The sequence below is a fragment of the Haemaphysalis longicornis genome, unplaced genomic scaffold (genome assembly GCF_048455015.1).
Source record: "Haemaphysalis longicornis isolate Haplotype H1 unplaced genomic scaffold, Haemaphysalis longicornis Haplotype H1 scaffold_3, whole genome shotgun sequence".
NCBI lineage: Eukaryota > Metazoa > Arthropoda > Arachnida > Ixodida > Ixodidae > Haemaphysalis > Haemaphysalis longicornis.
In genome coordinates this window covers 190,595,927-190,611,546 of record NW_027526335.1, presented here as the reverse complement: position 1 = coordinate 190,611,546, position 15,620 = coordinate 190,595,927, and the positions used below count along the sequence as shown (strand labels likewise).

The 15,620-nt window shown below is 46.9% G+C and overlaps 1 protein-coding gene across 1 annotated transcript in view; it reads right to left on the bottom strand.

Annotated features, from left to right (window-relative positions):
• LOC144175609 (uncharacterized) overlaps positions 1-10,374 on the bottom strand; it is a 274,730-nt gene extending 264,356 nt beyond the window's left edge. The window contains exon 1 of the mRNA XM_077704666.1: positions 10,074-10,374. Coding sequence (XP_077560792.1) covers positions 10,074-10,224 — 151 coding nt within the window. The 5' untranslated portion in view covers positions 10,225-10,374. The remainder of the gene's footprint in view (positions 1-10,073) is intronic.
• Positions 10,375-15,620: the final 5,246 nt, after the last annotated feature.

Below are 15,620 nucleotides of genomic sequence, written 5' to 3'. Positions count from 1 at the left end.
CGCCGGCACCGCTCGACCTTGGAGCACACTCTGCCCAGCGTTCGTGGCGGGATCTCTCTCGTGCTCTTCTGCTCACCAGTTGACGTGCGCTCGCCCCTCAAGGGGGAAGCGCACAAAAGATCGCGCTACAGACGCCGACTTCGCGGAGCCGGTTGCCTCCAACTCTTGCGCGTGCTAACGCATTCCACTTTGCCAGAGATGTGAAAGCCTGCGCAGAAAACTTGATGGAGCCTTTCAGCATAACCCCGCATAAACTTATCCGTACCAAGCATAACCTACGCGTGGCCGGCAGCTCAGGTATTTTTCCAGTCTTCCCGCCACTAGTTTGAAGCTGACCCTATTTTTTTGCCTCATGAGACACATAAGGCTTGAGTCGCATTAACCTAATTGGGGCTTTAATCCTTTTAAATCCTTTTAAAAATTACGTTTTTCTCCCCCGTAAAATGTTGCTAAATCCTAAATTGTAGAACAATACCCGCTATAGCAAAGGTATGTCTGAATTAAAGCCATCAGAAAATAAACGAGCGCGGCTAAAGGGCAGAATTCATTTTTGGAGTAAAGCCGATTTACAGGATTAAATAAACATGCCATTTTGCATATCTTCGGGCAACGGGCAACATTGCACGAGCATCGGCAATGTCGTATATAAATAAACGGTGATAATAACAAAAAAAAAACGCACCAATTCAGGTGCCCCAACTGCGAAGCGCAGCAGTAAGTCGTCAAGATAAACACTACACAAAAAGGGCTTGAGAGCAAATAACGTTAGAAAAAACAAAATGTCCTTCAAACATCGAAGTTCGCCGCGAGTGTCACTAAAAATCAGCAGGTTTAGCGTGCAAAAAAAAAGCGAAATTAAATTCAAGCTCCCTTAAAGTTTACCAGACTACTTAAAAGACATGTCATTGCAGGAACGCCATATTACGTACACGCTAGAAAGATGGGCATAGTCGAGGCATTCTAATGTTTATAAATAAAAAGGTCAGGGGATCCAACGTAAAACGTCCAGTCACAACTGCCAAACCGAGTCGGGGGCACACACAAGGCAAAAGTGCACAGAACCTACTCTTGACAAGTGCTTAAATTGGCACAGAAAACAGATCAACAGAGAAAACATGGGTTTAGTGTCAGGCGACGGTTTGACTCGCGGGAGAGAAGAGAATAAACTTCACTTTGGATCCTTTTCAAATAGAGAGTATGTAATTCATCATTTCTCATGTGGCAGCCAGGAGCCCTTATGCTGCAGGAACACCCTCGGCCAGCAGGAAAACTTTATCTTGAGCTGAGGATAAAAACACGGGCCCTGGAAAATCGCGCAGACCGCTTGGAACAAGACGGAGCGCAGGGATGCAGGCGCTTGCACCCATCACGCGAAATGGCACAGATCAAAGGCCACTTGAGTCACACCTCAGGAATTGAACATAATATGAATTCGTTAGCCCCTATAAGATCTCGACAGTTTGTCAATCATCCAATAGATGCCGACGGTTTGGCGGGTCAAGCGGTGAGGCAGTCGCTGGGTGTATGAAGACGTCTTTGAGCAGTTGGTGAAATGGTGAGCGACTTAGGGGGCGTTTATATTTATGTCGGCTTTTTGATTATTTATCTCGGGCATAAATAGCAGGGGCAAAGAGCGGCTAGGTCACGATGATAAAAATCATGCAGTGGTAGTGACTGGCCGCAGCCGCACCACTGGACACGTTTGTGCTGTTCGATCTGCCTCTTCTGCGGTGGGTTATGAAGCGTATACCTCAGCGGCAGTTGCGAAACGAAGGAGAGAGGGAGAATTCCTTAATGTGAACTGGAGAGGAGAGCTCTCCTAGCGGCAGTGCTTGCTACGCGAGATGGGGATGATTAAAATGCGGTGAAGTGGATGTGGGAGATTGGGGAGAAAACAATGAGAAAAAAATTAAATACGTAAAAGTAACTCGCCCAATGAAAAGCAAGGAATAAACCTCTAAGTAAAATTGACTAAATGGCGAGAGGAAGCTGAGAACCCCAAACAACAAAAAGGGAGAAGAAATGTGGATGACGACGTAAACGAGAAATCACGTGCACAGTTAAAGAAGTACAAAGTTGTCTGGAGTCCAGAGTCCCGTGAAAAACGGGGCAAAATTTTCGTGCCTAAAGACGAGTCCTAATTGTTCACTCAGGATCCAAGAACGATACATAACTCAAGCCTTTGTTCACGTCGTACACGAGACAGACAGCTCCCGCAGCGGCAAATCGCGGACATACGGTATACACAAGTGCTCGGCAGTCTCGCTGGCAGCGCACTTGCGGCACAGTGGTTAATTCTCCCAGCTTATTTTGAACATGAAGCTTCGGGTGTAAGACACGTTGAGGCGCAGACGATGAGTACTCCTTCAGACCCTATGTTTCTTTGAGACCCTCCTCCAGACGGTATTTCCGGAGAGGGTCACTGGCATGCAGAGGTGGAAACGAGGTCACCCACGGAAGTACACATCAGAAGAAGATACACCGGAACACAAAAATTCCGCGCGGCGAATGATGAGGCAGGTGCTCGGTGCTGCTAAAAGCTTTTAACCACGGCAGGCGTTGCCACGGGGAGATTACATATCGCAGATATTTCCTTCTGATGACGATGGCATTGTCTCAACAGAAGCTGACATAATTATTACAGCCCTACTATTACACAGAGGGGAATGGCGTAGCGTGAAATAATATGAAGGGCTTTGGCATTCCCACACGAAAGCACTCTGAATTGTCTCCCTAAGTTTTTATGCTCTGAACGAGAGTTGAAAGGGCCTTGCTATCCCTGTATACGTGACGCCGTGTTCGACGCCTACGTGATCCCGTTTTCCCCCGCATTGAGGTCGCCCGATGGCCACGCTACAAAACAAAAGACGGATGGTGCTGCTGCCGACGCAGAAGTGTGTGACACACCGCGTAATTCTCCCGCTCGCAAGAGCATATTCCCGCGCTTTCCGACGCCAATAAAAGTTCCAAGAAAGGTTGCGGCCTACACCATTGCTTTTTACTGCTGTTTACACACAAGACCCTAGCGTTCCCCAAATTGTGACCGAAGTGTGCAGACGAACTGCCCCTCTCCTCCAATTTCAGGTCATCGGAGGCTTATTGTCGAAAAGCTTGTCAATCATGCAAGGTGGACAAATTGGTATCCGTACATGACAACGTTCCAAAGTATGTCAAAAAAGACACACAATGCTGACTGTTTTTTCATTGCACAGCCGTTACCATGGTGTAAGATACATTTTTAGGTGTGGACACAGCCGCCTAAAAATGTGTCAAATAGAGTTGGTGGCACCGTGGCGTCGCACGTAGACCTTTGATTGAAATGACACCTGGTGGCAGAACTGCTAACTAAGCTTCGCAGCGTCTTAGGCTTTAAGTGGTTTGACCAACGACTGTCTGAAGCAAGGTAATTCGCAGGCACCAGCGGCATGCGTGTAAAACAACGCTGTTTGTGTGAGCTCACCGTGTCAGCTCACATAACGCGGTCATAACGGGTAATTTGTTCGATTTTTTTAAAAACAGCTGCGAGAGTTTGGGCGTCCTAAGTTCATTTTGACGCGCGCTAAGCTCCTCTGAACATTGTACACCGGCAGTGAGTTTGACATCAATTCGTCTCCGCCGTTTCGTGCTAGAACTTACCCCAGTTGTGCAACGTCATTTATGACGAAGAAACATCAGCGTACTCGCCACTAGTTTATTCCATTTGAGAAACTGGGCTACTTTCCTTGTATGTCGGGCGTTGTTCCGACAGCGGATACTTTCTTTTTGCCGCTGCTTGTACTGAGTAGCTGGGGGCTGTAGCCAACAGTAAAATCGCTAGCACTACATCGTTTGCAAGCACGCACCTCTTCGACATTCAGTAGTGTTTCCCCTCGAAGCTCCGAAACGAGAAGTACCCTTTCGCGCAACCACACTCGGAGAAATGCTGACTGCAAGCAGCATATCATTCTCTTCCGGGGATGGCTGCGGAGCACGCATTAATTCATTTAGGATCGCAGGGAACGTGATAAATAATATCACGTTTTCTTGCCACCGTTGCAGTACGTACTCAATAAAGCATTTGCACCCCAGTTTTTTCTTGCGCAAGAATAAATCTCAGTTGTGTGAGGGCTCAACGACTACCGCGGCAGACTTTCCCTTCGGTTTGGTGTTTTATACCTTCTTTTGATTGTTACCGACTCAAAACCCATGCCTAGAACACGTTGAAACACTGGGGAGAGCGCAAAGGCTTTCGCACGGCTTTCTTTAAAGGAGCCATGAAGAGAAAATGCAAGTTGGTTTTATTCGAAAGATTTCGTGTTTTATAGTGCCCCCAGCGCTTGTCCGGATACAAACGGTGCTTTATTCACTGAGAAATTAAACAATTTAGGTTAAATTTTTGATTTTCCCGCTCAATCGTGCGTTTTCGTGGTCCCAAATGACATCACAGGAACCGACCGCTCTGCAGCCTAGAGTACCTTCATTCACGCATCCGCCGTACAGGGTAGAGACACGTATACGCTGGCGCCGCCATTTTCGGTTGCTCGCTCGCCGCCGAAGCAAGTCATTGTGTCAAAACCGCGATAAAATTATCGCCGCAACGCGGTTTACTGAAGAAGTTTGAATCATATTGTCTGTTTCGCGTTGCTAGGTCTCGTGGGAAACGAAAAGAAAAACGCGTTGAGCCCGTTGGCCCAATTGCGGCGGCACGGGACCGTTCAAAGGTTGTCTCCACCCTGTACAGCGGTGTTGGTTTGTTCCCGCGTTTCTTTACGTTCCGTAACCTAGATGGCGCCCCCATACCGTGGCAAGCGTTTGGTTAGTTTTTGCCCGCATTTAAACCTGGCTTGTTTTTGTTCTGGGAGAAAATATTCGTTCCCTGAAACAGTGCTCGCTCGACAAATGGGGTCACGTAAGACACCGTTGCTTGCGTCAATCGGCCAGTGTCGTCTGAGGCAACCCCAAGCCCCGTAGTGCTGTGCAGCTAAACCAAGCATGCTGTGCGCAGTACGAACAGCAGAACGCATCAGTACTTCTATGTTTACATGTGCTTTCGTAACTTCCACTGTTTGTCCCATCATTCTTATTGCTTTGTAAAGAACGTGCCCTAAATTTAAGCGCAAATCGCTCGTTCGTCTAGTTTGTAAGCTCTACCTAATTTGCGTCTGCTTCTGCCAGCCTCCGCCTATCGCAGAGCTTAGCTCATGTGACATCATAGGTTCTGTTACGGGAAATGAGCTGGTGGGTCGCATGACCATTCCCGTTTTTCCTAATTATGTAGCTTATTTGAGCGAAGTTTACGTTAAAAGTGGTGTCAGTATGATTCTAACGAGACAATCTTTTGAATGAACCAAACTTGTGTTTTCTCTTCATGGCTCCTTTAAATTATCGTCTGCACCACCGGCCGGCGGAGTCAGCCAAGCCGCGGCGAGCAGACATCGAGCAGACGACCGGTTACGGAAGCTGCCGAGAAGGCCCGACAAGGAGCCGAAAAGATACGAACACCTCCGCGTAGCCGGGGCTCGGGCAGCTTCTTTTCTCTGCCTTTAGAGGGCGCTGCCGTCAACGGTCTAAGGGGCACCAGTTTGGCTGTGAGTTTGGTGACTTTATTAAAACGACGAGTACACGTTTGTTTTGCAAGCTGTGTCCTCACCTAATAGTATATCTTACACCATGGCCGTAACAAAGGGGCCCGCGCGAAAAATTACCTTGGGACATTTTTTTCCGTGCAGCGGAAGATGAACAAGATGAGATTTCTTGAATTTTTTGTATATGTATTAGGGTGTGAAGAAAGACGTAAACGTCCCTTCAGTGAAATTTTGAAAGCGTAGTTGGTGCCTAAAAGTACGGATACGAATACCTCAAATGATATGAATATCTCAAAACTAACGAACTTCAGCATATTTGAATTTCTCTCCTAGCCAGGCTGAATGGCAAATTGAAGTTGAAGCGGTTTTCCCTAACTGCAGAGAACTGCTGATAGTCATAAAGTAATCGATGTAAATTGTCTAATTTGTGTTAACTAACTCCAATGTCTAAAAACGAGTTGTGGAAGTTGTAAAAATTTTACACCTACAGCATGGTTGAACCGTTATGGTTGAAGCGATCAAATACCTCTTTATGTATTACACAACGTTCGGTAAGACGATAAATATTACATTTAATTTTGTTTACGAGTATCTTGAAAAGGAGTATCTAGCGGTAAAAATGCCGGTTCGGTTACAATTCGGGTTCGGGTGAGTTCATTTCATTGCGGTTCAGTTCCGGTTTGACTAAATCACGTACCGAACTGGTTCGCGAACCGGTTAGAAAGAGTTGAACCGGTTCGAGAACCGGTTTTATCAGTTTGAATTATCAGCGAAGTGAGCCGACAATCTCTAGTAGGTTAACACGACCCTAGAAAGAAAATTATGAACAAAAATTTAAAATGCTGCTTTTTACCAATGCAGTGGTGCAATTTTAAAGGAGCACTGACACCAATTTTCGGCGTTAGTATTATTGCACAGTTCGCTTCCTTCACTGAACAGCATACCCTGGCTGAAATATGAGCGGCCTGCGACGCGAAAAACATAGTTCAATTGGACCTCATTTGTCGCGCCGACGGAGCAGCGCGCGAAGCGGCACTCAGCAAATGGACATCAGCGTGACATCACTCCAGGAGACGAAAAAGAAGTGACGCGACAGCGCTCGTCAAAAACTCGTGACGTCACTTCAAGCGCGCGGCCCCACGAGCGGCGAGCGGGCGCAACACCCTCTCAAGCGGGCGCCGGTGACGTCCGCACAAAGCGGTGAGGTCAGGCAGGGAGTCTGTCATATGCGCCGTTCGGGATGAAAGCGCGGGAATTTGAAACAAACGATTTTCAGGCCGTTCAACTAAAGCGCGCTGAAGTATTTGAAGTGCTGTTTCAGGTTGTCTAGACCATTAAGCATTGATAAAAGCAATAAAGGTGAAACATAAAATTTTCGTGTTATTGCTCCTTTAAAAACAACTTCAAACCTTTCACCTAGATATTAGGGAGGAGGAGGAGGAATAAACGTCAGCGGTTAGTTTTGGGGAAGAGTTCTTATTCTATCACCCCTTGACACCGTCCAGCTTATTGGGCTCTCTCCACCAGCCAATGCTGATCGTCAGGGTCCGAGCTGGACAGTGCCTTCTCCCCGAACCGGTGGGTGATCGGCTCCGTGAAAGCCACAAGATTCAAGCGGCCCCCACTTAGCTGCCTCCGAGGCGTCCGTTAATAAAGCGGAGGCAGGCCTACCCTTTCCCTCTGCCATCACACCGTCTCCCTTTCCACCGCAATTTATAATGTTGAATAAACGTGGTTTCATTCATTCATTTTCCCAGTGCTCAAAAGCGGGGATGGGCAGGGGTGGGGGTAAGTATGGTTGTTATCACAGCCGCAAACAATATGGAAGAGAGTGCCCGAACCTCGCTGAAGCGGCATTGCGAGGAGTACAGGGTGGGGGCGAGAATGCGGGCTCTAGTTGGGTGGGGAAATGTGTTGGTTCGGATGCCTCGAGGGTGGCTTGTTCTTTTGTGAGGTTTTTTTGTGGAGGAGGGTATATCGTTCGCTCCAGGCTGCAGTGCTCCGTGGTATCTTTGAAGGACAAGAAGGGAAAGACGTGCCACTGCTCACCAAACTCCTGACTAGCCCGGTGTGTCAGATCTCGGGCATGCTGGTGGGCAGCTTCGTTGCCACGAACATCAACATAGGGCGGACCCCAAATAATTCTTACGTGGCGTTTTGGAGGATGTTGCAGTAGGACGTGCTTCCCGGGAGGTGAGATGAAGCAGCTCTAGAAAGTTCTACGCGCTCGTTGGCAGTCTGTAATAATGATGTCTGCAGGGGTTTGGGCAATAGCTAGGACGATGGACCCTTCTTCTGCCTGTAGTGCATGGGTGGTAGGAAGGGATGCACTTGTGAGGAGGGCTTGAGTTGTAGTAGTCACAACAGCGGTCACAGCTCTCCTTCCGGAGTTGGTGGCTGCCTCTGTGTACACAGTACTGCAGTTGTCGCAGTACCGTTTGAAGATAGCTTTCGCTCTGGCGTCTCTGCGATCGGACACACAACCAGGATCGTAGATGCTAGAGAAAACAGACGAAGAAGTGAGGACCCATCAGCCGCTTTCTCGCCCAGCCCTTATGTCATCCCAGCGACACTGATATCATCCTAGTTTGGGGTGTTTTCTCGAGAGGTGGGACAGGTGTGTCTTGTCGACATTTTTAATTCGAACGAAAAATTTGTAACTAGGTACTTGTGCTCAGGGTATAAGATGTCTGAAAATGGACAGGGAAAAGGTGTTCCCTTTTTGAAACATATTCCCGAAGCCGGCAAGTGTCACAGACGTATTAGACTGCCTTGGAGGCGTATGTAAAATTAGAAACTTTCAGTCCTGTAAAACATGAGCTATTGCAGCTATCATGGCGCATTTGTTTTCTGTTGAGGCTTTGCTTACCTCTAAATGAGTTAACGTATCATCTTGTTTTTGTTTCCAGAGAGAGAAAGAAAGAACATTTATTCGTCCAGTTTGTTTGGGAGGGCTAGCCGTCCACCTGGTCGTCGGCCAGGATCCCTAGGATCCTAGCGGCGTCTTCAGCTAACTGGACCCCCCAGAGTTGATCCGCCGGGTCTTAGATGAGCAGCAGTACCAACTCCCCCTGCTGATCACTAGTACTTTCGCGGTTCTCAGAGGTCGAATAAATTATTCCCGATAAAAAGTTACAAAATATGACACATTTCTATAAATTTCCAAAATTGCGATACTCGTCATTCTGCATCTAAACAAGGTGGGGAGTTCAATTTTTAGAAAAATTCGCCGTAATTTTTTGTTCTTTGTGTCAATTTTAGTTTTGCAGCAAAAATGGCTGAGTTTCAAAAATTAACAACACTGCAGATAAGTCCGCCCTTCTGCTCTAATTTAAAAACCAATATAAAAAAAAAGTTGTCTTGAATTTTTTACGACTGGCATGGATAGAACCAAGGTTGTTATTTATCGCATGCCTTAAAAACGTGTCGCATTACTTGCGTAGTTTTGCAGCTAACAAAAACGAAATATCGTTTTGTTAGCTGTATTGCGGTGACATACAAGATTGGTTTGTAACAAACTGCTGACGTCAACGTAAGACGAGAAATACGGGGTAAAAACTTGTCCAGTTTACACGTCCTGGGAAACCAACACTTATATCAGGCTATATACGCAGTGACGACAAGCGTCGTTATGTGAGAGGTAGGGCAAAAGAAGGGAGGCCTAGAGAGAAATCCACCTCTTTGTTTTGCTCTGAAAGGGTGGCTGAACGCAGAGAAAAAGAGCAATAACTATTCGTATTTGAACGTACAACAAAGTGATGAACATTTTCGTTTTGTTTTTCCCTGAAACGCACTTGTCAAAAAATATTACCGCGCCCGACGCTCCTGTGATATGAATAGCACCATATCTAGCAGGACGGTAAAAAAAAATTTACCACGTGGGGATAACAGTTGTCAAGTATGTATACTTCAAGGCATACGGCTTTTTTAAGCAAATTGTGAGGTCCAGCGAGGAGGTGCGGTTAGAGTTTGGGCCTTCGCCGTTGCGCAGTGTAGCAACCTTGAGCCTGAATGTTCCTGTAGAGTAACAACGACGGTATTGTAAAGTCGATGTTTCATATCGCGTGCAGAGTGCTGAAAGTGGTGGTGGTGGTGAAAAACAGTTATTAAGGTTCCTGAGATAATTCTAACAAAATCTCCGCACGAACGAATTCTACTTAAACTCAATAACTCCTTCTTTCCTGTTGACCCATCGTCGTATAGTTTCAATAAACACGTCGGCCCATTTTAATAGATACTGAGCAGAAATGTTACACTTCAGTCTTTACGAATATGTTAATCCACATTACAGTGCGTGTAACAAATGTTGCGGTATATTTTTTGGGTCTTATTACATCGACGTCATGAGCTGCCATGCATGCAAGTGCTTCAATTTTGGCCATCAATATTCCCTCGTCCTGCTCCCTGCTCACGTGCCAGAGTGCGACTTCGATCACCTCTCAGTGTTATCAGTTTATTTGCGTAGTCGCTGAGTAAACACACAAGCGCGAGCAAACGAGCTCCACTCACGTGCATCGCGAGACGGCCTCCCCTGAGCCGGTGAAGCGCCCGCGCAGGGAAAACTCAGTCGAGTAGGCAGCCACGCCGACAGAAAACACAGCAGCAGCGCCAGGTAAAGCGCCAGACCCCGTGTCCGGCACATGGCGTGCGTGTTAGCCATGGTAGGAACTCGGCTGCTGACGACTGAGCGACGATGGCAGGGTGAACACCGAACGCTGCCGGGCCGACTCACGCGCACACACCTCTCGCACACAGCTCGCGATATGCGAAGCACGGGAGCCGGAGAGCTTCCAACACCCGCCGCCGCACCGCCCGGGGTTCGGACTGCGGGCGCGCGCGCTCGGCCGTTGAAAACGTTTTGCCTTCTCCTCCGTCCACCGCTTCTCTTTCTATCGCTCTTTCTCCGCGTTTCTTTTGTCACTCTCTCTTTCTCTCCCTCTCTTCATGCTCAGCCTTACTCCCTCCCTTCTACTCTCGCTCTCCCGCGCATCAGCCTGTCGGCTGGTACGCCTTGAACACCCTTTTGAGCAAGCTCGTGGCCCGCGTTCCTTAGGTACATTAGGCGCAGTTCAAGGAACGCGCAGAGTTTATAAGAACATTGCCTGAGGACTTGTTGCGCTTCTGTGTGAGTCCGGCAATCACGTTGATGGAGTCGAGAGGTAATTAGGATAATCGAATGAGACTCTGCTTCAAACTAGGTTCTGGGCTTCAAACTCAGCAGGAAACGTACTACACGCCCTTCTTTTTTGTCTCACCTGAAGATTCCGACAGAACGCCGTGTCTAGTATTGCCCAATTTTAGGTGACATTTTCCCTCCTGTCTCGGGGGAGAATTACGACCGTTCTTTGATTCTGGTTGGCGCTGCACTTTCAACACACACACAAGTTTTTTATCGATATATCGAATCATTTCTAGTCCGGCGTGGTGGAGTGTAGCCGATGTATTTTTTTCTTATTTAGCGGAAGTTTCAGAGAAAGACTTCACCCGTTGTCTGTCTGTTATATGCGGCAGGAGGGAAACATCACGTGTCGTTAACGCCCACATGCAGTGTAACCGTAATCGCGTATATTGCTTGGCGACGTATTTTAGTGCTCCCTAAGGCTTGAAAAGTTGACTGCTCCCACATTTTGCGGTTACTTTTTTTGTGGGTTCGCGCAAATGTTGCGCACGTTAAACATACCAGCAATCTACTTAACCCTGCGGCGTTGTAATGGTGTCTCCATTACTAAATGAAACAATTTCCAACAACGCGTAAGTAAAAACGAATAATATACTTTGTAACTAAATACACCGACACTGCAACCATCTGTGCATTAGAGTGTGTAGCCTTTCCTGCCGTCTTGTTTGTTTTGTTTCTAGCTGCAGGAATTTGTGTCAATATCACGGGCCGACTAACTGGCTCCAGAGTCTTGTGAGTCAGGGCATCAACTAAGTGCACGGCAATGCCACTTTTTAACGTAATTTGCGGTAAAAAAAGCGTCTAAAAAGACCAAAGAAAAAGCCCGGAACATGGCTTACACACTTTGAAGTTTAATGTAGCTACGTAATAGATCATGTTTACAGCTCAATTCAGTGCCTGTTTTTTACCCGAAGTGGTACCATTAACTGATCCACATTTTCTTTCTTGAACTGCGTATTTCGATGGTCTCATGAGAAACTGATGGTCTCATGATTACTGGAATTGCATGAATTTATAATCTCATACCTAAACTATTTGAAACCTTTTGGTTAATTTGATTCCTGAATTTCTTCCTCAAGTACCTCGCTGGTAATGTTCACAGTTTATTCGATAGAGGTTATCATTTTCCTGTGCTTTTTGTTTGCATCCTTAAGCGCTATCCTAAATGCCGAAATTTTACACCGGTTGATAGTTTTACTCGTTCAATCTACATACATGCATTCCGCACGATAAAACACAAACACCAATCGCTGCGGACAAACGAAATATTATAATCATACATGGGCGATAATCAAACGGGTTCTAACAGGCAAAAAGAAAATATAACAATGGCTGCACCTTTAGCTTCATGCTGACGTTTCGATAAATAGACTTGTCCTCATAAGGGCAGCAGGAGGGTAATGGTTGGTGAGGTTGCAGTAGAAGTTCCTAAACTGACGAACGCAATTAGGGAAATGTTGACAAGACGTTATGTTACGAAAGGGATCCCTTTCTAAAAATAACGCCTTGAAATGGCATCCTTTCTGGTAACTCGAGTTGCCAGAAAGAATGCCACTGCAGCTGTTGCGGACAGATGCGTGGTTCCCACATAGCGCCACAGACGAAATGAGACAACCGCCAGCCAACGGGAAGCAAGATAGCTGTTTGAAACCAAATGAAGAATAACAGGCGAGCGTAAAGTGGCCCAGCACTACTCTTTCGGGAGAGTAAAGGGAGCAGCGAGCCACCACGGAGACGTTCGTCCCGTATTTAGGAGGTTGCATGGGCGCCTTGTCCTAGTCGTGGCGCAACTGCACGGGAAACGTCAAGCAAAGTAACGGAATAAAAGATGGAAGGCAAGTTGTTATTGTTGCTAAGACCCGACGTGTTAAGACCCGACGTGTGACCAGACGACGACGACGTGTCCCCCGCCCTGTTGTCCGACGTGGTTACAAGCCCTCACCGGTTCAACTTTGCTTTGCGGACGTCGCTGCTGCAAGACATTGCTCACCAAACCCATGACTTACAACCGTGTTAAGGGGATGGCCGTCTCTAGCCAACTCTCTCGCGGCGCTCGGCTGGTTAGACCTCGAGCAGTATCGTGGGCAAAGACATGATAAATTAGCTGAATCAGTATTTTTTGGGCCAACAAATGACTAGGACGTTTTCACGACATGCAGGAATTGAAGAGATACATGCAGTCTCGAAGCACAAAATGTTCAAAGTCGGCCAGTGAAGTATGTTCTCGAGATAATTACGCCATGCCTAACGTGTATACACAACACCGCACTTATGACAGCGCAATTTCCATCCGATATGCAGCTAGCCAGAGTAGCTGTGATATATAAAAAGGGGGATAAGAACAGTTTAGGGAATTAAAGGGACACTGAAGTGATATGTAAACATTGCGGGATTACAAGCGCAAATTGTAGTCCGGAGTCCCCAGGCCATGTTTCGACCACTCTAGGCGCTTTTACGCGATTTTATTTAGTAGAAAAACTAATTCGAAAATGCTCTCCTCCTCTCTTTACGCTCGCCCATTTTCGGTGGCGTTTTCGTGTGACGTCAGGAGGGGATGAGCTGGCAATTGGCTGCGCCACGGCTGCGCTACTGCACGGCTCCACGGCCGACAGAGTCAGTCGGCCCAGCGTTTCGTCCGCCGGCCGCCGGCAGGTCGTCGCAATCAAGGAGGTTAAAAAAAAATTGCTTGGTCGCAATTCGTTCGCTTAGTTGAAACGAAGCCAGGACACGTTTGTGAATGGAACAATGTGCCTTTCTTTACTTGGTTTGTTTGTACACTGTATCTAGCTCCAAGTCAAGGTCGCTTCACACAAGCGCACATGCGACGCTTCGCTGACTGGTACGCCAGTAGGAAAATATAAGGCCTCTTGAAGGCAGGAGAAGAGTCAGCGAAGTCAATATAGGTACTAAGGAAATAAAATCAACTGATATTTTTACCGTACAGCGTAAAACTAGGGCGCGGGAAGCACTTTTTTGCGCTGGGCGCACAAGCACAGCGGTTAGCAGCACGACTGCGCATCTGCGAACGCTTTTCCGTCTACGAAATGCAATTGCTAGACGTGAGCTACTGTGGAAACTCGGGCGACGCTTACTGCACGATCGCAGTACAACAAATAATCACCTAAGCTGCTTGAAATGCCAAAACTAAATAAAAGTGTAAACCGGTTGACAATATATACCTTATATTAGCAAGGCTTTCGCGTCCCGCTCCGTGGCTCAGTTGTCTGGGGCGCTATAGGTATGTCAACGCAAATGTTTTGCAAGTCACGAGTTCGAATCCCCGCGGGTACACGCTTTTTTTTTTTGTAAGTTAACTTTTTTGTTTTCCGCCGATGTTTTCTATATTGAGTTCACCTTTTTTTGGGCCGCAACGTTCATGGCTACACGAACTAGTTCACAAAACGCGCGCAGGCTGGCACTGGCGCGCTAGCGAGTTCTCGTTGGCGTGCTGTTGCCATAAGCACCGACTGCTTGCAGGCAGTGGGCACAGGCCAGAATGAACAGACCCTTGGCCTGGTGCGAACACGCTTTTTACGATGCAGGCATGAGGGAGGCAAGCTCCAAATATGGGGGAAAGCGCATGACATTTGGGCGTCTGCGGGTACGCGGAGGGCGTTCATGGTTCATGCACTGCGTAGGTCTCGGCTAGTGAATGCTACGACTATACAAGCCGTCCTGGGAGGCTTATCTTGTGCATTTTACAGCCGACAACATGGCAGAAGCGCGGTACGATGATTACTGAGATATTGAGAATGCCCATCCAACAACGCCATTGGTTATGTTTTACAGAACCGAAACCGAAACCGAAACTTGTGTGATTGCTAACCTTGGGCATCGTCCAATCACGGCGCCCCTCCTCCTAACTTCACAGCCTTAGTTGGTGCGGCCGCCGCAAACCGCGCATGGTAGTTTTTCTTCTTTCGCGCTTTGTAAAATCATTACCGATTTGTCAACCGGATAAACGATGAAAAGTGTGCTAATTTGAGCCAGTCTACGCAGTGCAAGCAAAAACGGGAGCTTGACAAATTCACTTCAGTGTCCCTTTAAAGACCAATATCTGTACTTCCGTACTTTTCTAAATGCTTAGAGCAATTAATTCGCATTCGCCTTCAAAACTTCCTTATTAAACATTCCTTAATAACTGACTGTCAGTATGGCTTCACTCAAAACCGGTCTACGGAACAAGCATTGCTCATACAAAAAGAATACATATTAAAAAATTTTGAAACTCAGCTTCTAACCGTTGGGATTTTTGTTGATTTTAGCACAGCCTTCGATAGCCTCAGTCACAAGGTTCTTTTCGGGAAATTAGAACACTATGGTATTCGCGGACACTCCCTTGACTTAATTAAATCGTACCTGGCGGCACGATCCCAATATGTGGTGATTAACCAAAGTCCTTCGCAAACTCTCAACATTTTGAATGGCGTCCCTCAAGGTAGTATTTCAGGACCACTCCTTTTTAATATATACATTATTGATATTTAAAAATCAGTTGCCGTGCGAAATACATAGTCTACGCAGATGACACCAGCCTATTTTTCTCTTCCAATGACATACAACACTTGACTGACACAGCAAACCACGTGCTTTCATTACTTGCGACATGGTCGTTATCGAACTCATTAAAAATCAACACGGAAAAAACTAAAGCAGCACTTTTTCTGCCCAAAAGAAACCGTGTATTTAACCCTCCCTCTCTATACCTAAGTGCCAGTGTTATCGACTACGTAGACTCCTTCAAATCACTGGGTGTTACGTTCAGTGATACTATGTCACGGGATGCCCATGTTACCAACATTTCTTCAACGCTTGCTAGGATTGTCGGAATCACTTCACGTAACCGGCAAATTGTACCTACGAAAACTAAGGTTGCA